The 21,715-nt window shown below is 47.0% G+C and overlaps 1 protein-coding gene across 1 annotated transcript in view; it reads left to right on the plus strand.

Moving 5' to 3' along the window:
- The window catches only part of HYDIN (HYDIN axonemal central pair apparatus protein), a 394,665-nt gene that overhangs the window by 236,230 nt on the left and 136,720 nt on the right, over positions 1-21,715 (plus strand). The window contains exons 25-29 of the mRNA XM_008702363.2: positions 14,034-14,171; positions 14,885-14,966; positions 17,721-17,849; positions 18,121-18,330; positions 20,507-20,644. Coding sequence (XP_008700585.2) covers positions 14,034-14,171; positions 14,885-14,966; positions 17,721-17,849; positions 18,121-18,330; positions 20,507-20,644 — 697 coding nt within the window. The remainder of the gene's footprint in view (positions 1-14,033; positions 14,172-14,884; positions 14,967-17,720; positions 17,850-18,120; positions 18,331-20,506; positions 20,645-21,715) is intronic.

A 21,715-nucleotide genomic window follows, 5' to 3' on the forward strand; every position in this document is an offset into this window, starting at 1 on the left:
GGACAGAGCAGGCATGACAGCCCAGAAGAATCCAAGAAGGCTGCCCTGAACAGCACAGTTCAATGTCTCCGGCGGAGCAATGAGGAAACACTCTACCTAACAGGAATAGCATGTTTATATTAGTTAGGATTCATGGATTCCATTCTGTCACAAGTGACAGGAAACCTGACCCCAAACAAAAACGGAAAGGAAAGGACATTCACTGGCTCCTACACCTCGAAAGTCCAGATTCAGTCTGGCTTCCGGCCCAGCTCAAAGCGAGGCTCAAACAGTGTCACCAGAGCCGGGGGCCCCATCTCTCAGCTCTGCTCTCTCTTGTGTGTCAGCCAAGTTTTCAGGTCAGCTTTTCTCCCATGGTTCCCACATGGCTGCCAGCACTCCTGGGGCTGTATCCTTGCAGATCTGAGTTCCCAGAAAGGAACATTAGCCTTTGTACCAGAACTCTCTGGAGATTCACTCTTATCAGACCAACTCAGTCACATTTCCTGTCCGCTCTGCAAATCAGTGGCTCAGTGGAGGGTGAAGCACTGATCAGCGTTGGCCAGGCCACCTGCCCCACACCAAGGGCTGCCGTGGTGACCTCAGAACCCCATGGACTGAATGGGGTGGGAGTGGGGCAGATCTCCAGACAAGAGCTGACCTATGGGAGAATGAATGCTGTAAGGGCAAGGACGCCTCTACCAGTGTCGCAGAGGGCCCGTCAGCAAGGCTGCAGTGGCCGGGGGGAAGCCAGGGAGAGGTCTGGGGTGTAGATTGCAGTGATGTGTGAGAGGCCTGGTGCCTGGGATAAGGAGTTTAGACTCTTGAAAACAGTAGGGGAGATTTGTAATCAAGAGACAACAAAGTCCACTTTTTTTCTTTTTTTTCTTCAAAAAGATAACTCAGCCTCATTCAACATGGCTACCCAACCCCTCCTTCCAAAACACCTGCCTTTCTTGCTTTGAATAACACTGCACTCTCCTGCTTTCCTGCTTATCCCCTTGACCTTCCACTCCTTCTCAGCCCTGGGCCAGGAACAGGTGCGCTGTGTGTGGGACACGGGGCTTCCTCCTCCTAGGCCTGTGCTCGTCTTGCAGTGGTAGTTAGAGCCTGCTGCTGCGGCTTCCGACTGTCTCCACTTAGACCCTCTGCTGAGTCCCAAGGGCATCTCCTCCTTGACATCTCCTCTTGGATGTTTCTCAGGTGACTCATGTCCAACATGGCCCATGCCAAACTCAGGCTGTTCCCCAGCCCCCTCCCTGCCTCTCCGCCAGGGCCCCCTGTCCCCAAGAATGACAGCATTGTCCTGAGAGGCATCCAGATTCCTTCCTGTCCCTGACCTCACACAGCAAATCCATCACCACATGCTACCTCTTCTGCCTTCTAAAACCCCTCATTCCCATTTCCATGGTGATTATCTTAGTTCCAGTCACCATCCTCTTTTGCCTGGACCATTTTGAATGCCCCCAGCTGGGCTCCATCATCCACCCAGGTACCCAAGTGATGAACAGGTCACTGCCCTGGTTTTCAGCCTTCAACGAGCACCCATGCTTCTCAGAATAAAGTACAAAATACCTACTGTGCTCAGTAAGGCTCAGCGTGGGCTGTTCCTGTGTTCCTCCCCAGTTTCCTCTCACTTCACTCTGCCCTCACCATGCCGGCCCCTCTCCCGTCCAGTGCCGTTCCTGTCTAAGCCCGCGCTCTCGGCTGGAAGCTCTTCCCGCGCCCCACCTCACCAGCCCCTGCTCCCTTGTCAAGTGTCAGCCCCAGTGTACCCCCAACGGGAAGCCATCTGGAGACCCTTCCCTACCTGACTCCCCTGTCATAGGCCCTGGTAGCCCATCTCCTTCGGGACACATCGCACTTGTAATTATGGCTTAGTGTCCAACCTCCCTTGAGGCCAGGGAGCTCATCTGTCCTGTCACCTCTGGATCCCAGAGCCCAGCACAGAGTAGGAGCACAGAGTAGGTCCTTAAAGGGTATTTTCTAATTCGTAACTCCTCCCCACGCCCTGGGTATCTGTGGCGAGGGAGAATCATTTCATCACTGATTAAAGATTCTTTTCTGTCGGCTTCTTGGCACCTGTCAAATGGAAAGGTTCAAGGTATAAATGTCATCTTGATTAGAAACAAAGATGCCACTTGCCTTTCACACAGGCTTTCATCTGCAGTCAGTCAGAAAAACATGGGTGCTCATTGGCTAAAGGTCACTTTTATCAGGTATACCAACACTAACCTTTCTTTTCCAATCACAGTTCTCCTAAGCCTTACCGTTAGGAAGAGAAACAGATGCATGAAAGAGGCTTTTCTTTTTCTTTAATAGGGCAGGATATGAGGACGCCCAGACACTCACCATCTCTACATGTCACACACACATCTGCCATGTGTGCACGCACGTGTGTACACACGCATGTGTGCGTGGGTGTGACTTTGCAGGCAATTCTGACGGGGCCATTGAAACCATCTGTCTTGTGTGAGCATTTTTTCCTCCAAGTTGGCCCTCATGTCACATAAAAGAACAAAGAAAGAAGCAAAATGGACAAGCATGCTAAGAAAGCACTCCCTACGAGGAAAGCCGGCCATCGTCTTAGACACCTGCTCGTCCACGTGAGCCCCCAGTGCATGACTGGGCTCTGGACTGACTTTGGGAGCTGACAGGCCAGGCTGTGCGTACATACACATGTCATGAGGAAGCCGGGATGGAAAATAAGGTGCAGGTGTGTCTGCCGGTGGAGCCAGCGCTGCAGGGACGAGCCCCTCCTTGGGTCGGTCTCTTCAGTGTGACCTCACAGCTGGTCGAGAACATGATGCTTCACGGCATCTGCGAGAAAGAGACACACAGGGCAGCCTGCGCACGAGCAGCCTTGACCCGTAGGAGGCCACAGACAGCCCCACGGACACTAGCTCAACGGGCCTCTCTGCCCCGGCTCAGGGCCACAAAGCTGAGCTGATGCTGGAACTTAGAGCACGTGGCCAAGTAGTCTCCATGGACAGCATGGCCTTTTTTAAAAAAAAATTATTATTTTTTTAATATAAATTCAATTAGTTAACATATAGTATATTATTAGTTTCAGAGGTGCAGGTCTGTGATTCATCATCTTATATCCAGTGCCCTCCTTAACGTCCATCACCCATTACCCCATCCTCCCACACTCCTCCCCTCCAGCTACCCTCAGTTGGTTTCCTATAGTTAAGAACCTCTTATGGTTTGTCTCCCTCTCTGATTTTGTCTTGTTTTATTTTTCCCTCCCTTTGCCCATGGTCCTCTGTTTTGTTTCTTAAATTCCACAAATTAGTGAGATCATATAGCAATTGTCTTTCTCTGATTGACTTATTTCGCTTAGCATAATACCCTCTAGTTCTGTCCATATCGTTGAAAATGGCAAGATTTCATTCTCTTTGATGGCTGAGTAATATTCCATTGTATATACACCACACACACCACATCTTCTTTATCTGTTCATCTGTCTATGCACATCCTGGCTCTTTCCACAGTTTGGCTATTGTGGACATCGCTGCTATAAACATGGGGGTGCAGGTGCCCCTTTGGGTCCCTACATCTGTATCCTTGGGGTCAATGCCTAGTAGTGCAATTGCTGGGTCATAGGGTAGCTCTATTTTCAACTTTATGAGGAACCTCCGTACTGTTTTCCAGAGTGGCTGTACCAGCTTGCATTCCCACCAACAGTGTAAGAGGGTTCCCTTTTCTCCAGCATGGCCTTTTTGTTTTCAAACCAGATTATAGATAAATGAAGCACAGGGGCCTAAGGGCGCCCAGCCCTGCAGCCAAGGAACATGTGGTGTTCTCATGTTGATTTTTCTGTGATGAGCATCAGTTGTCCAACATAATGATTGGAAGAGGAGGCTGGAAGGACTAGGGGGAAGGTAGGGGAAGCCTCCTTTCCAGGTGCTTCCATCTGTCTCTGCATCATTCCTCAATTTCTTTTGCCCCCAAAATGGAGCTTCTCTGAGACATGATAAATTAGCGGTCATTAAGGTCCTGGGCTGGGGAGTTGTACATGAATGGTTAGAATCTGGGCTCTGGCCTCCTGGCCATATGACCCTGTGCTCTGGTTTACTTCCCTGTAGAGTGCGGATAATGTAGACACCTACAAGAGCTGTTGTGGGGATTGAATGAGATGTGTCTAGAAAGTGCACGTGTCTCTGAGATAAGAAAGAAAATCTGAAACTGGTGGCTGTCGTTCGGTTCTCAAAGGGTCCCTTCCTCTCCTTCAGTCCTTTACCCCAAGCACTGCTGAGTGAAGAACTCCCCAGGACCCTAAAGTTTTGGAGCTACAGGGTCCTTAGACACCAAGATGACGAACCCAGACCCCTTTCTTTCTGATAAAGGGTAGAAAATCCTTTTCCTATGCCAGGTTGAAGCCAGGCAGCCTGGTGTACCTCCCTGTCCTCCCCACAACACCTCCCCACAGCCAGGTCTTTTAGGGCTTTTTTTTTAAAACAGAAACAGCTTTATTGGTTGCATGGAGGCAGCCCCGGGGCATCCTTGCGTCCAGCTGTCCCACACTTCTCAGTGTGCTGGCCAGGAGCCTGGACTCTGCGGACCCTCCCACTCAGCTGCCTGCCCCCTGTGACCTTGGACTGCCCGACCTGCAGCGCTCTTGGAGCTGTGCCTCTCGTGTGATACATGCTCAGTCAACGCCAGCCCTGACAGACACTCCTTTACTGGGAGGCTAAAGTTAATTAATGTTCATTAATAAATGTTAATACCAGACCATGTTTGAGAAGCAGGACCCCAGGGGCGGCTTTGAGACATTTTCTCCTGAAATCAGTCTGAAGCCTGAGGGCTGCAAGTGCCTCTTGCTGGCCTAAGCTTTGGTCCCTTCCATAAATATCCCTCTCTGTCCCCCGCCTTCCCCCGGCCCTGCAAGCCCCAGAATGCTTGAAGCTCCTGCACTCACATTTTTTCTCTTCCACCTTCCAGAAAAGTTTGGATAAGCGATAAAAGCAAGCACAGAGCCTGGCATAAGAGAAAACACAGCCCTGATGAAGGAGCAGAAGGGGCCAAAGTGGGGACAGAAGCAGTGGCCACAACTGGCCTTGGGCGCAATGCCAAGTCAAGCTCAAAGCCCCTCCAGGCCCCTTTCTTCCTTAACTCTCCCCAGCGTGTGTCTGAGCCAGGATGACAATTTCACAGCCCAAGGAATGAAGCCAGTGGGATGGGGGCTATCCCCAGCAGTATTAGTTTCTTATTACTCGTCAAATCACCACAAACTGAGTGGCTTAAAACAAAGTAAAGTTATTCTCTTCCTATTCTGAGGGTCAAGAGTCTGAATCCGTTTCACTAGGCGTAAGCCAAGCATGGACACGGCCATGCTCCCTCTACTCCCTCCAGAGGCTCTAAGGAAAGTCTAGGAAAATCCTCTTTCCTGCCTTTTCCAGCTTCTAGAGCCGCATTCCTGGCATTGCTTGGTTCCTGGCCCCTTCCTCCATCCTCAAAGCCCACAGCATAGCGTCTTCTCATCATTCTCTCTCTGCTGAGATCGCCACATTCCCTTCTCTATTCTCTGCAGTAGAATCTCGCTCTGCCTCCCTCTTGTAAGGACACCTTGATTATATCATTGGCCTCACCCAGATCCATCTCCCCATCTCAAGACCTTAACTTAATCCCATCTGCAGAGTTCCTCTTTTGCCATGGAAGGAAACATTCACAGGTTATGGGGATTCCAACAGGGACATGTGGAGGATGCCCATTATTCAACCTACCAGACACCCCAACTCTGCCAGCACCAAGTGCCCATGCTCCCTTCACTCTCTGCCAGTCCAAACTGGCTTCAAAAAATGGATTTTCAATACTGATGACTTTATAATGCCATAAGGAACTTTTTCGTTCTAATTTATAGCAAACGGGACTCAAACTAACTTAAAAAAAATGCATTGGCTCATGTAACGGAAAGTGTCTAGGTGTAGCCTTCAGGCACAGCTTGGGCCAAGGTCAGGCAATGTCGCCTGTACCTCCTACCTCCCCCACCATCTCTTTGCTCTGCCCTCTGCTGTGTCAGCTCCACTCTCGGGCAGGCCCTGCACGCACAGTTGCAAGATGACTCAGAAGCTCCAGCAGCTCCCGCTCCCATATGCCAGGTTCACGTCCAGGGAGAAGAGGTAGAGGCTCTTTCTCTGAAATAAGCGATGACACATGTTTTGCTGCAACTCACTGGCTCTGGTTGGTTCCTGCGCCCATTCCTCAGCTAAGGCCTGGGCAGCCCAGTGCTGGCCCAGAGCTAGGCTGCAAATGAGAGACAGGCTGATTGCCAGAGGGGGACATAAGGCACCTGAGCCGAGAAAGGGAGGCTGGATCCCAGGTAGTGAAGAGCAAAGATGCCCACCACAGTGCCGGTCAGACCCCTTGTGTTTCGCTAGTGAGTCCCAAACCGAAGAAATGAGCATCTGATTATGAAATTTGGCACCAGCTCCTCGGAAGGCTGTCTGAGGGACCTTACCAGTGCCCCGGGGACACAGTCAGCAGCTAGGCCCCTCAGACACAGAAAGGCATCTCATGTCAATGCCTCTGCACCGACGTCCCAGCACCGCTGTCCTGTCACCGTGGAGCGCAGAGCTCCAGCCTCATAGGCATCTTCACCCTCTCTGCTTCTGCAGCTTTGACCTTTCATATGAACCATAACATCCCCCGTCTTTGAACCCTTAGGATCAGATCACCGATCCGGTGAACAAATTCGTATCTTCACTCTGAGAAAAACCTCGTTCAGCAGCCTTCCAGAGCAAAATATGTCTCCCTCAGCAGTTACTTCCCGCAGACAATTGTGTAAGGCCAGATCTTAAGAGCATGAGAGGAAGGTTTTGTAATTCTGACCACAAAAGTAACTATAATTGTGTGCTTATTGTGTGCCAGCCCCAATTCTAACCCCATTACGTATCTTAGTTCATGTCACACAGCAGTCCTGGGAAGTATTAATATTCTCCCCTTGATATTGAGCCCATACAGTGGACCCGGACTCCAGGTGTGCACTGAGTGCAAACCCCCTGCCCTAACCACTGTCCTGCTGACATATCAAAGAGCATTTTCCTATATATTCTATTACTGTATGTCCATCTTTCATTTAAATGAACCTTTAGTGTATACTCTATCCGAACGTTGTGTGAGGTGCTGTGGAGATTGCAAAGATAAATGAGACCCCTCCCTATTTGAACTGATAAACCATTGGTGGTGGTAGTGGTGGTGGTGGTTTTAGTATTAGTCTGATTCATTCTTGCATTCACCATCAAAGGCTCTGGAAGGACATGTGTGTGAAAACATGCATGCTGAGAAGTGGAGAGGCAGCTTGGGGGTCCCAGCCACTTCAAAAGCCAGGACCCCCAACTCAGCTGGCTCTTCCTTCTTGTACTTCACAGTATGTAACCAGAGAACCGCTGTTTTGATTTTTTTAAATGTTTGAAGGACACGATGTTGGCCTCTGAGAATCAGGTTGGCCTGAGCGAGAAGTAACAGCAGAGCTTGACAGCAATCAAGTTGGAGTAGCTGTTGAGTTGGCTTCAGGAGAAAGAATGGAAAGAGAAACTGACAAGTGAGAGCCCCAAAATGAGTTAAATGTATAAGCTGTGGTACCAAGGACCTCGGTAACGTGGGTACTGTCGTGGTCTGTAGCCGGGTGGGAGGTATTTTACAGGAGGCCTGAATAGGACTTGATGAGGGCCTGGATATGAGGGGGAAGGAAAGGGTATACCAAGGTTGGTACCTGGATTTGCGGTTCAAGGAACGAGGTCGGTGGGTGATAGTGCTGTTGGGTGAGCAGAGGAACAGTCCAGATTTGGTGGTAGAAGGAGAAAGAGGGTCTGGGACTGGATGAGATGACAATGAAGCTCCGTGAATCTGTACCCACCTCCACCATAGAGCAAGAATCAGTGTAGAAATTGAGCTCCCGCAGCACAACCTGGCGGGTAGCCGGGTGCTGCTGACACCAAGTGAACAATAGAAATAGTTTCCAGTGAACAGGACTTCACGGATGCATTTTTAAAAAGAGTAACAGATTTGTAAATCTCTGTCATAGACACTTAGCTCCACACAACGCATTTACAGATGGCCCTTAGCCCCATCTGTTCATCTAAGAACTTCTGGCAGGAACAGGGGATGGCAAAGATGAGGGTGGAAATCTGAGTTCTTCTCGGCCCAGGGACAACATGCAAGGAGTTTGCGGAAGGCGCAGTTTTGTCTTCTTCGGTCTTTCTTCTTTTCACTCTGCAGGTGAGGTGCTGGAGATACCAGGGTAACGTGCTTTCTCCTGTTAGCATTCTGTGATTCGAGGAGGCCCAAGAAGGGGACTCTGATTGGAAGAGTAGGTGAAATTAGAGGACTCGGCAAAGAAGGCTGAGAAAGAACAAAGTGGCCACATAAACCAAGAAAAGGGAATTTGATTTTAAATGGCAGGGAAACAGTTCCATTTCTAGTAATATGGTGAGTTAAAATGCCATTTTAAATATATATGTATTTTTAATTTCGAGATATGGATAAGCTAACCAGAATTCCCACAGAGAAAGTTCCAGGGAACATTGAGTGTTTATGTTAGTGTGCTATTTTACATTAGTTTGCTAGTTTACCTTAGACTGAAAGGCTAAAACAACAGAAATGTATTTTCTCACAGTTCTGGAAGCTAGAAACCTGAGATCAAAGTGTTGGCAGGGTTGGTTCCTTCTGTGGCCATGAGGGAAGGATCCATTCTAGGCCCTCTTCTTGGCTTGGAGATGACTATCTTCCCCTTGTGCCTTTCCTCTGTGCATGTCTGTGGCCAAATTTCCAAGTTTTATAATAATAAAGCAAATGTTGCATCACCCCCATTATAAATGTGACATTCTTAGTAAACCTGAAGCCCCTTGTGAAAGAGAACAGAGCGAGGTACGTCTCCAGCTGACCCGATTATACTCCATGGTGATGCCCCCAGAAGATTCCCAGGCCTCCCTCTTCAGGCCTCCACAGCCCATCCACCTAGAATCTCCTCTCCTGCTATGATGGGCCAGCAAATTTATCTGATGGGGGGTCAGATTAGCCTCTGGGACTGATGGGAAGACTGTAGCCATCTCTCAAGTCTGAGCTTCCAGAAACAAGTTCCCTTGTAGCGGGTCTGCAAGAGATCAAGGCCAAGACTTTGAAGGAGATCTTTGAAGAGGATGGGCCTTTTCTCATTTCATATTGAACTTAAAGGTGATCACTGGAGGGGATCATACTGTCTACTTCTGTTTGCAGTTGGTTCATCCAATTTCCTGAGATACCTCATCTGTTACCCCATCGAGAAATGAACTGAGCTGTTTTTCATTTCAGTTTTGAGTGTTATGAAAGTTTTCGTCCTGCTTTAATGTTGTTACAGAATAACTCTAGTTACCTTATTACAGATTCATTCTTTTTAAGGCACTTCCCAGTGCCTCCAGCACTGGCTGAGGGTATCGGCCTCGTAGATATTCAGTGAGAGCGAAGCTGGCTTCTAAAGAAATCAGTGGAAAGCATCAGTGCATATTTGAACCTGAGTTAGGGTTATGTCTTCTTGGTTCATTTCGTGATCTGATTCTTAAAGAGTCTATTTGATTTTTCTGCGTGTTCATATTAATTAAAATCCCCCAAAGCTAGCTACATCTACTGAAGACCAGACATCAAAAGAAATCAACTTGAAAAAACCATCCTGTTTTGAAAGTATTCCTAAAGGTCTTTGAAACTGATTACAAGGGAGATTTCACAGCCTACCTACCTGTTCAGTCTTTCGAAGAGTATGTAGCAGTGGGGACACCTTCTGGAGCTTTTATAGAAGTGGCCATTTCTCACAGAAATCCCTCTGGAGAGCCTCAAGGAGATTCTGGGTACATTCCTCCACTATTCACCTTGCAGCAAAACTCTCTGTGGGAAGTCACTTCAAGGCAAGGTCAACTGCGGCTTGCTTTTCCTTACCTAGATAACAATCAGAATGGAGCCCTCATCATCCAAAAAAAAGGGTTCTAGACAGTACATTGTTCTTTATGTTGTGGCTTCCAATTACCCCAAAAACGAAAAAGCCCGCGAGTCACTGCCATGGGCCTGGCATGGCAGAAGTAACCAAGGACAAGCCCTTACCCATTAAGGAGGTAGATCGTCCAGCAAAGCGGTTAAGAGTGTGAGCTTTGGAGCTGGGCTAACTTATCTCAGCCACTTACCAGCTCTCTGAGCTTCAGTTTTGTCATCTGAAGACCAAGAACCAACACAGTGCCTACCTCATTGAGCTGTTGCGAAGATTTAGTTAGGCAGTCCTTACTGAGTGTTTAATATTGAGTGATGAGGAATGTTGGCTGCAGGTACTTAACTAGGGCCTGTTTCAGTCTGTTTGGACTGCTCTGACAAAATGGCAGAGACTGGGTGGCTTTCAAGCAACACACATCCATCTCTCACAGTTTCGGAGCCTTAGAAGCCCACATGACGGCACAGATAGACTTCGTGTCTGGTGAAAACTGCTTCCTGGTTCACAGATGGTGTCTTTTTGCTGTATGCTCACAGGTGGAAGGGCCGAGCTGGCTCTTTGGGCCCTCCTGGCTAAGGGCACGAATCCCAATCATGAAGGCTCCGCCCTCATGACCTGATACCTCTCAGAGGTCTTACCTCCTAATACCATCACCTTACAGGTTAGGATCCCAACATATGAATCTGGGGGGACGCAAATATTCAGACCATAGCAGGGCTCTTGTTTGACCACCAATTTTTTGTGACCTTCTTACCACCATCGTCTTTGTCCATGGTTCTTAGCCTTGAGTGCACAGTATAATCATGTTGGAAGCTTTTAAATATCCTGACTCCGAGTAAATCAGAATCTCTGCAGCTGGGACTCAGGCCTCAGTTGATCTTACAGTTCAACCGTGATTCCAATGGACAGCTGCAGGGAGAACCACTGTTCTAGAAGCTCCAGTTGCAACTCCTTTTGAGAACCTTTAAAACTATGTTTCACCTCTGAAGGTGTGGGTAACTTGAATTTCAGCTACTCGGTGGTGTTCCACCAACTTCCCCTTTAGCATAGGTGACCCTTTGGGAGCATTCTGGGACATAATCAAGTCAAAGGGCTAAGGCAGGCTGCTTTCATAATGGGTATATATCTGCAGTTTGCTTCCCTTTCTCATGTGGCAGAGTTGGGACGAGCTGGTAGGGAAGGCACTGAGCCAGCCCCATCTGTCATTTGCTTCCCAATGTGGGAGTTTCAGCAACTATAAGACCACAAAGTCAGGCAATAAATAAGGAAATGTGGTTGGGACTTTGTGCCTAGAGGGGCTCAGGAATTTGCCTACTTTTAACATGACTGAAAGCAATGATTATAGTCTCCACTTAGAGGTAGAAAACAGGGGCCAATCTCAACTGGAGCAGGTTTGTGGTGAGTGGAGTTAGAGGAAGGGAGGGAGACAGGGAGGGAATTCATCTGAATTCCAACAATGAAGGTGTTCCCCAGTTAGCCCCAGCACAGGAGCAGCTCAGGGCATTGGACTTTTACCCCGACTCAGGCACCCTGCTGAGTGTTCCGTGTATTAAGCCTCAAACAATCAGGTGAGGAGGGCTCTATCACTAACACAGTACCTGGGTCACATAGTGTGTGAACGTGGAAGCCAGGTTCAAACTCAGGCTGTCTGACACCCCCCTCCCCCAGCCTTGAACTGAACCAGATTTAATCTGATCCCCAAAACCACCAACACTGTGCACTCTGCACGTCTTGCCATCAGAGCACTTGTATTCTGAATGATACCCCTTCCTCTGTCTCTGATTCTGACGCACTGGCCTCTGAGTCCCTTGAGGCAAGTTGGCTTTCTTATCTTTGGAATCATACAGTGCAGCGGTGGTCTCCCTAGAAACAGAGCCCGAGATGGTGATTCTTGGGCAGGTGTTTTATCGAGGGCGGCTCTCCGGAGAAACTGTAAGAGAGTAAGAAAAACAAGATAGGGCAAGGGGAGAACTAGGGGATCTGCCTGACCCCATGGGGAGCTCTGGAGTGTAAATTGCCTCTGAGTTTGTCCCATTCAGAGCCCTCACCCTCATCTAGCCATCCTGGCCTTCAGTTCACACCCTAAGGGGAGGGAGGGCATAACGTTCCAGGCAGCTCATGGTCCCGGGAGGCAACACCCACCGAGCCAAAGAACACAGCAGACCACTCCAGAGCACCCAGTGAACGGGTGCATCATCCTAGTGAAAGAGATCTAAACAGTATGCCAACTGCAGCCGCCACAGCTGTTGATTTAAATATATGGGCATATGAGCCAACAGAACACCTTTTCTCCAGGCAGTGGTGGTTTTCACCCTTCATACAGACACTCCCCGAATCCAGGCTCAGTGAATCATTGAATTAGAAGTCATTGTGTCTACTGCAAGGCTGCTCCCCACGCCACACACACCCTCCTACCGAGACTGCGGCTGTCTGCTCAGACACCAGCACATAACCCACGCACACGTGTTGGTCTCCGCGTATCATCTGAACCACGGCACAACACCTTAACTGAAACACAAGCATGTTCGGGGGCCTTATTAGGATGCGGCCCTACTTCCAGTAGAGGGAGAAGAGCAAATAAGACTGATGAACTTTTTAAATTGGCAGCAGAAAAGAGTGTATTGATCCTAACTTACCGAAGAATTGAAAATAAAATAGGAGGGGAGCTGCTGGGCCCAAACCACTGTGGCTGATGAACAGTGTGTCCGACATTCGTGTGATCTGTCACAGCTAAAGGAGGGTTTCTTTCCCAGCTCCTCCGGAGACGCTGATATGGGTAGCTCTGGAATTGGAGCAATATTGATTTTCCTTGTTTGCTATGTACTCTCTTTTAAAAATAACTGAACCTGATCCTGTTGGGGTCAGCATAACAGGAAAGTAATCATCTCTTGCTGAGAGTAAAATGAAATCTGATCCCCAAAACCACCAACATTCTATTTCAATTTTTTGGAGCAGGTTTTTTATTTTAATGATAAATTAAAGCCTTCATCGTGACAAAGATTTCACTGTCTCCTGTGGCTCCGTCTGTTAGCAGTGGGGCTGCTCTCCCAGTCTCCTTTGTTTCCAGAGACCTCTCACTTCCAATTGTTCAGGTATCATGATCAACAGAGCTGTTGTTTTTCCTCAGGTCTGCAGACACACTACAGCTTTGAATTTTTCCTTTACAGATATTCCCATGTGCTTTTTTTTCCCGTTCAGCACAACATCCCAGGAGTGTGCAAAGGTTGGATGAGCAAGTGCTGTTACGTGGGGCAGCTCAGCAGAGTCTCCCCAGGCGTCTCTGCTGACCTGGGGTGATTTAATGAGTGCTCCGAATCATCCCCTGTTGATCTGCACCGTCCCTAGCCGGGAAGGCTGAGTGATAGCCTCCTATTAATTATCAGCTCCGGTCCTTAGCCATCTTGTTGCCGTTCCTACCCACCGTGGGTCCTAAATCTGGCTGCATATTAGAATCACCTGGGAAGGCTGTTCAAAATATAATTCCTGGGCCCTGTCTGACACCTGCCAAATCAGAATTTACCCAAGAACAGGGTTCAGGAATCTTTATTTTAATGAGCTTCCCAGCACCCAGCCCAACATGGACCCTCAGCCGAAAATGGTGTGGTTTCAGCCTAAGACAATGTCAACTCGAGACATCTGGCCTGGAATAAACCAAAATGGAAGCTCATGGAAGAAGTTGAGAGGAGTGTTTGCACTCTTCTCCAAGGTCTTAGGGGATGGCGGGGACAAGGAGCGGTGGAATGGGATGGGTGGGGTTGGGGTGGACGTGCAGGGTAACTAACGGAAGCCCTGACTGGTGGTGGAGGCTGGTTCTTTCTTTGCAACGCCACGTGCCTGACTTAAGCTTTGATTGCCCATGCATCCATTTGAAAGAGGCGCCGCCTCAGAGGCCACGATCTCTGATAACCGCATTGTCATCCATACAGCTGGACTAGGAGCCAGGCCCCTCCGCGCACCGACGCTCCTTCGACTTTGAAAGCTTGGTAGATTTTTATAACCGATCATTTGCGCTACCTGTCTCTGCTCTTCCTCGCACGATAAATTCCCACCACACACTGGTTGGCGAACACTGACGCATGCCTGCGTCCCCCTGCCTTTGTAGGTTCATGTCGTGGCCGAGGAAGCCCTACAGCGCCCCCCTGTCCCAGGTGGAGTCCATCCTGGTAACCTCAGCCTCCGCCAGCTCGCCAGCAGTGCCAGCAATAGAGTCCCCGGAGATGGAGCTAAATGATTTCGTTAAGTAAGTGCAAATGCAAAGCCAGAATGGAGTTTTTTAAAATAGCCAATTTTTTTCTCCAGACTGACTTCCATTCTCAAACTCGTCCCTTACTTATTCATCCAGCCCCTCGCTCGTCAACAGTTTAGTGAGTGCTTTCCGTGCATGACGCCCTGGACTGTGCCTCTGGGATAGAGTGGAAAATCATTTCTGCTCTCAGGAAGTCATGGCCTCCCGAGCCCTGGAGGACTAAGCCCTTCCCATCACGTTGCCCTCTCCATCTGTCCAGGGTCTGCAGCCAGGGTCAGGCCAAGGGTAGCAAGCAGAAAAGGATATGGCAATTGGCCAAACAGTATATCCTCACAATAAAATGCTCCAGTAAATAATGAAACTTAACATTGAGCACTGGGGACACAGCAAATTGTCTGAAGAATTGCTAGAGCTTCCCAAAATTTTTCGTAATTTGGATATGGGCTCCGTAGGCCAGGAAAGAAGAGTTGAAGGCTATGGAAAATTGGCCAGCCTGATGCCCCAGACTCCATGTTTGGGCACAGGGAATAACAGAGCACTGCCCAGCTGACTGCTTGAGAAAAGCATCCTTTGAGTGAGAACCCCACTTATCCTTTGGGGTGCAGTATGGGAGATAGGAAGAGGAAGGTGGGGCTATGACGTGGCTGAAGACTGTGTTGTGTTGGTTGCTGAATGAGTGATTCAACATATTTCATTTCCCTCTCCAGGAATGTCCTTACGGATGAAGATGTCGGGTGTGAAGAAAGAGAATATAAGAAAGTAGAAGTGCCCACTGTGGTCATCTCACAAGTACGGTTTCCTCTCCACAGCATGGCTTGGCAAGTCGAGGGTCCTTCCTCTAAAACAAAAACAGAGACAGGAGCATCGGCAAGTATCACACTGGGGTCTGGGTGCGATGAGGCTGGGGAACATCATCCAGGTCACTTCCCAACCAAACGCCCCCAGAGCCAACACCCCGCTGAGAGCCACACACCTCAGCACATAGATTTTTCTCTATAATGAAAAAGCTGGTTACCTCTAAACCATGGCATTCTTCCCAGCCCCTAGATAGAGCTACAAAAGGAGAAAGATTTTCCTCAATCATTCCGTAGTAAAAACAAAGGGGAGATCAAGGGACTTTAAAAATTCATACCCTTAAATTCTCCTTCTAGAAGGATGGCCTAAGGAAATCATTGGAGATATGAAGATTTAGGTACAAAGATGTTTGGCATAACACTTTAGAAATAGCGAACAATTGGAAAAATAAATTACTGTATATCCATGGACAATATACGGTCTTTTAAAATAGGGTTTGTCTCAGCGACAAGAGTGGGAGTAAGCAAGCATTTTCATACTTTGTAGGTAATTATGAATTGGCAGAGCCTCCATGACATAGAATGTGGAGAGTGTATCAAAATTTAAAACTCACAGTTCCTCTGCTAGGGCACTCTTCTCCAGATATACCTTCCTGTTCTCACAGACATGTAACTCTCCTTGTACACAGCAGCTTTGGTGGTAAAAGCAAGAAAAATTGGAAACAACTGTACTCCACCAATAGGAGACTGGCTGAATAAACCAAATTGTATCCGCACAAGGCAATACTATAAAATGTTTTTTTAAAAAAAATGAGGAAGTTCTCTAATACTGATTTAGAGCAGTCTCTGATGTATTAAGTAAAAAATACATATTCTATATTTATTTTTTATTTTAATTCCAGTATAGTTAACATACAGTGTTATATTAGTTTCAGGTGTGCAACACAGTGATTTTAAAAAGTCTATATATTATGCAATGCTCATCGTGTGAACTGTGCTCTTAGTCCCCACCCCCTGTTTCACCCATCCTCCCACCCATCTCCCCTCTGGTAACCACCTGTTTGTTCTCTGTGGTTAAAAGTCTGTTTCTTGGTTTGTCTCTTCTTTTTCTTTGTTCATTTGCTTTGTTTCTTAAATTCCACCTGCGAGTGAAATCATATGGTATTGCCTTTCTGTAACTGACTTATCTCACTTAGCATTATACTCTCTAGGTCATTCCATGTTGTTGCAAATGGCAAAATGTGATTCTTTTTTATGGCTGAGTAATATTCCATTGGTAGTGGGTCAGTGTGTGTGTGTGTATACACCACCTCTTCTTTATCCATTCATCTATCATTGGACACTCAGGCTGCTTCCAAAATTTGGCTATTGTGAATAATGTTGCAGTAAACATATGGGTGCATGTATCCTTTTGAATTAGTGTTTTCATATTCTTTGGGTAAATACCCAGTAGTGGAATTACTGGATTACGTGGTGATTCTTTTTTTAATTTTTTGAGGAACCTCCACACTGTTTTCCACAATGTCTGCACCAGTTTGCGTTCCCACCAACAGTGCAGGAGGATTCCTTTTTCTCCACATCCTCGCCAACACTTGCTGTTGCTTGTATTTTTGAGTTTAGCCATTCTGCGTGGTGTGAGGTAATAGCTTATTGTGGTTGTGATTTGCATTTCCCTGACGGTGGGGGTGGTGTTGATCATCTTCTCATTTACCTGTTGGCTACATGTTCTGGTTTTAAAAAGCATTTCCGGGGGCTCCTGGGTGGCACAGCGGTTGAGCGTCTGCCTTCAGCTCAGGGCGTGATCCTGGCATTGTGGGATCGAGCCCCACATCAGGCTCCTCTGCTAGGAGCCTGCTTCTTCCTCTCTCACTCCCCCTGCTTGTGTTCCCTCTCTCGCTGGCTGTCTCTCTCTCTCTGTCAAATAAATAAATAAAATCTTTAAAAATAAATAAGTAAATAAAAATAAAAAACATTTCCAATGATGCTTGTGAAGAATATTTAGTCACATGGAAAGGCAACACTCATGTCAACTGACAAGTCAGAATACAAATATATATTCTTATATAAACACATTATACACTCACACGTATACATGTATCTACAGTATAACTTAGCAATTGATTTCTATTTCTCTCTTTGAAGCTTTCTGTATTTTTAGAATACACGTATGTGTGTAAAACACATCTTTTAAATGTTAATTCTTTCCTTTTTTCCTATGTTCAAAGAGGTTTGTGCTAGAAAACTCAAGAATGAAAGCAATTATCCTCAAAACACCACTGTTTATGGAAAAGTGCTACTGAAATTTTAGCAGACAACCTCCCAGCTAACTCTGTTTGCATATACAAATCTCTGAATGAATTTGCACACGCTTATACCTTCAGGTTTGATACACGGGCATGTGTGGAGCTGCTTTTTTCACTCAGTAATATGTTGTGCATATGATTCCCCGTCCGTAAATATACAGTGACCATCCTCTATGGATGGAGACACCACACACTCTCCGTTTAAAGTGATCCCCTGTTGATAGGCATTTAGTTTGCTTCCACAGTTTTGCTGTTGTAAGTAGTGCTGCGGTAAACATCCTCGTACATATATTTTGGGCACTTGTTCAATTATCTCCATAGGAAAAAAATGTACTATTTTTAAGATATAAATAATATACTTCAGTTTTCTGTCACTGTGTGGGGAGGAGCACATTGATGACCCGTTAAGAATGCTCACTAGCTTTTTGCACACCTCTGATTTCTAGGGATTAAAACTTAACTCTGCTGAAACAGAAAAAACAGAAAAAGCAGACCCAAACCTGAGCCAGGTGGAGTTTCAGGAACCCCCGTGGAGCTTTGAGCGGGAAGAAATGCTTTCCATCGGCATAGAAGAAGTAAGTAACACCTCACGGGCCCTGAGGTCATGTGATACTGACTCTTCTTACTGAGCACCTGCCCCAAGTCAGAAAATTGAGTCTTGCCAGGCCCCAGTTCCCCCTATTATCATCATTTATGTGCAGGGTGCTGGGCTAGTCACCTTTCACGGAGTCAAACAAGTTAAAGTCAGGAATTAACCTGTAAATTGGCTAAAGCTTAACCTGCCCTTTGCAGGGCCTTCATCCCAATTGATGCTACGGAGTGACTTACAGGTGTTTGACATTACAGGTGTTTGATATTCTGCCCCTCTATGGAGTGCTGCGGCCGCATAGTAGCCACCAGATATCCTTCACCTTCTACGGACACTGTGACATCATGGCACAGGCCAAAGCCCTGTGTGAAGTGGAAGGAGGGCCCACCTATGAGATAATGCTGAGGGGAGAGGCCTCCCTGGTCAACTATTCCTTTGACACCAAGGATATTAACTACGGATTGCAGGTATTGCCAACTGCAGGGCGGGGAGTTCCCAGTTTAACCATAAACATTGCACCCAGTTCTGTGTTCCAACCTCTCCTGGAACCCTGGGTCATCACAGTCTCACCACCACCCCTCACCTTGATCTCTAACCCTGATCATCCCACCGCCAACTGTTGGCCGGGCGGTTCACTTGTTTCTCTGTCTCCTGAAATTCAGCATGTTGGACGCCTTCCCTCTCAGTCCAGAAGCCCATACCGACCTCTCCCCTTCTTTCACTACCACCTTATCAGTCCCCTAAGTTTACAACCTCCGAGGCATTTGCCACCGCACTCTCTCTCGCCGCCCCATCCTTACCAGCATCCAGGCATGCTGATTCATCAAGCAGGATCCCTCTACATCGGTTTGCCATTCCCATGGCCACCGAGGTTCTCGCGGCACAGGGGCTTCTCAAACCATGCCTGAGATAGGACAGCAGTTCTTCTCAAACTGTAATGTGCATACAAGTCACTGGGAATCTGGTTCCAGTGAGGAATCTGATTCAGTAGGTCTAAGATGCAGCCTCAGATTCTATCAAGCATTTCTCTCGAGCCCCCAGGTGATGCCGAGGACCCCATGCAAGAAGGGATAACATCACATTCATAGCTTCTGCCTGTAACCCATCTAGACAGCACTGCCACATAGACTTTCCCAAAACTGCATTTTCATCCTATCAGTCCCAGAACAATTAACCCCAGCAGCATTTGGGAAGGCAACACAGTATTGAGAAAAGAGCATGGTTCTGTAGTCAGAAGAACTGGGATGTCACCCCAGTTTGACTTCCTCCTGACTATGTAACCTTGAGCATATCACCTGAGCTCTCCAAGCCAGAGTACCCCTCATCTATAAAATAGGAATGGGGTAGCAGGGACTATCTCCCCAGGTAGTTGTGGTCAATTAAACTGTACTGTTAGTACCGTGCATGGGCCAGGGAAGCCTCCAATCCTGAGTCCCTTTCTCTGTCACCCATTAGATCAGAGTCAAGTTCCTTCACCTGGGTGAGGGTCTCTATTAACTAATGTTCCTTACACATTAAATTTCATTTCTTACAGTTTCCCCTGAGAGCCCATTCATCCATTTGTGGCCAAACTGGTTTACCCATGGACACTGCTACTACCCAGCCCTTCCCGCCTCAATACTTCCTCTTACATTATCCCTCTTTTCTACTATGCCGACCCCAAATCTACACATACCGTAAGACTCAGCTCAGCTGCATCCTCCAGTTTTTTTTCTCTTACTTGGCATTCTCTTGGCATTTAAATATATTCTTTGCTGTAAAATAATGTACATTCTAATTTTTGTTTTGGAATAATTGTTAATTCTATGTCTGTACATCTTCTTCTCCCAATTAGATTTGTGTTATGTACTCACAAACCAGATCTCCTACCAAATTATAATGGGAATTAGCCCCCCCCCCAATTATATAGCTACTGCATGTATAATTACTGAATTCTGGGGGTACCTGTGTGTTTATAGGTGAAAGATTGTGCCTAAAAGCAAATTCACCCGACACCTATTTAGACTTTGTCCATTAAGTTGACCAAATAGAATTCTCTTTCATTCCTTATCTCCAGGGTCTTCTGAGCAATTAATTCTGCCTCAGCCCAGAGTGTATTCTGAGCAGCCAGGCCTTGCCCTAGCTTATCCTGAGAACCCCTGAAGTGGCCTCAGTTTGTGGTTACTGGACCTGCTGATTAGCTGCCGAACTGTGTTAGTAAAATCTCAGGAAAAAGAGCATGTCTTGCCTATTTGTCCCGTATCTCTCCATATAAATAGAAAAATCCTAATTCTGAATGCAGATCTCATCCAAAAAATAAACAGGTATTAGTATAGGAAAGCTTACTTTTAAGATCCTCCATTATGAGTTCTTTGTGGTGAAGCAGCTGAGGTGCAGAGGGTTAGACACCCCCACACACGGCCCCGCTAACTGAGTTAGTCGTCAGAAGAGCTTACGCGGAGCCAGGTTTCCAGGGTCTCGTGTGCCTCCCGCTCTAGTGGCCACCTTTTGGTGACAGTGAAATGTGGATTGGCCAGTGCCTAGATCGTGAAAAATGAAATCCGTGTCTGTGAGGCTTATTTGTCTACCCCCCGCCCCTTTGCCAGGAAGATAGCAGCTTCCCGAAGGGTGGCTGACAGCAGTCTCTCTTCTTCCCCTCTTAAGCTGTTCGACCACGTCACAGAGAATGAGATCACACTGAGGAACACTGGGAAAGTTGGCTTTGAGTTCAAGGTTCTGACTGACCACCTGTCTTCACCAGACAACCTGCTGCCCGGAGTGCCCCTAATCCTGCCCCTCTCGGTAAGTAGCCTCCTCGCCCACGGTGGCCATAGGGCAAGGGTAGGAAGGACCCAAGTTCAAACCTACACGCCACAGCCCCGTGGCATGTGAGATTATGCTACACATTACTGCCAGGATGATGGTGTGATTTTTTTTTTAACTAAAAATAAAGAGTTCTCAGAAGCAATAAATAAATACATAAACCCAAGCACTTGACTCATATATAAAGCAAGTATTTATTGAGTCCTACATGAGCCAGCCACCATGTAGGTGCCAGGGGTTCCACTGTGAACAAGACAGTATAGCCCCATGGGGTTATTTTCATGATTATAAGAATGGTTTGTTTCCACTTACGTCCTCACACTTCCCTTGTAATTCCTTGAAGCCAAGGGCCTGCATCCCACTTGGGTTTATCCTTTCCTTTTCAAAGTACAGTTTTATTACACATGGATGCATCCTGAAACTGCCTTAGTTTATGAATTTTTCAAAACTTTTAGGCACCTGCTATGACCAGGCGTTTCCCTGGCACTGGGGATGGCATAGTACGGTAAATGAAATGGACAAATATACTTGATCCCAAAACTTGGAAATTTTGTTTTATCAGATTTTGCTGTATCTTGAGTTTTATGAAGATGGCACCAGCAATGTAATCTTGGGCCTTTTGCTTTTCTTCCATCCAATCTTGTGTCTCCAAGACTAGTGCACGTTGTTGCACGTAGCTGCAGTTCATTTCTTTTTACCATTAAATAATATCCCTTCTATAACTATATTGAACGCAGTTTTTCTTTTTCCTGTCAAAGCACATTTGGGATTTTTTTCCCCTAAAATTTTGCTGTTAAAAACAATCCTGCTACAATATTCTCATCCTGTCTCCCGGTCTACAGATGGAAGCATTGTCTTAGGGAATTCTCCTAGGAGTGAAATTTCTGGGTCATGGGGTTAGCATATGTTCAGTTTGATAAGATGGCAGTAAAACATTTTGCACAGTACTTTTTTTTCCCATTGGTATTCTCACCAAACATATAAAAGTTTCTTTTGATACATATTCTCACCAAAATGTGGTCGTTTTTGGCAATGTGTGGTTTTTAAAAA

This window comes from Ursus maritimus, unplaced genomic scaffold, assembly GCF_017311325.1.
Source record: "Ursus maritimus isolate PB19 unplaced genomic scaffold, ASM1731132v1 scaffold_19, whole genome shotgun sequence".
NCBI lineage: Eukaryota > Metazoa > Chordata > Mammalia > Carnivora > Ursidae > Ursus > Ursus maritimus.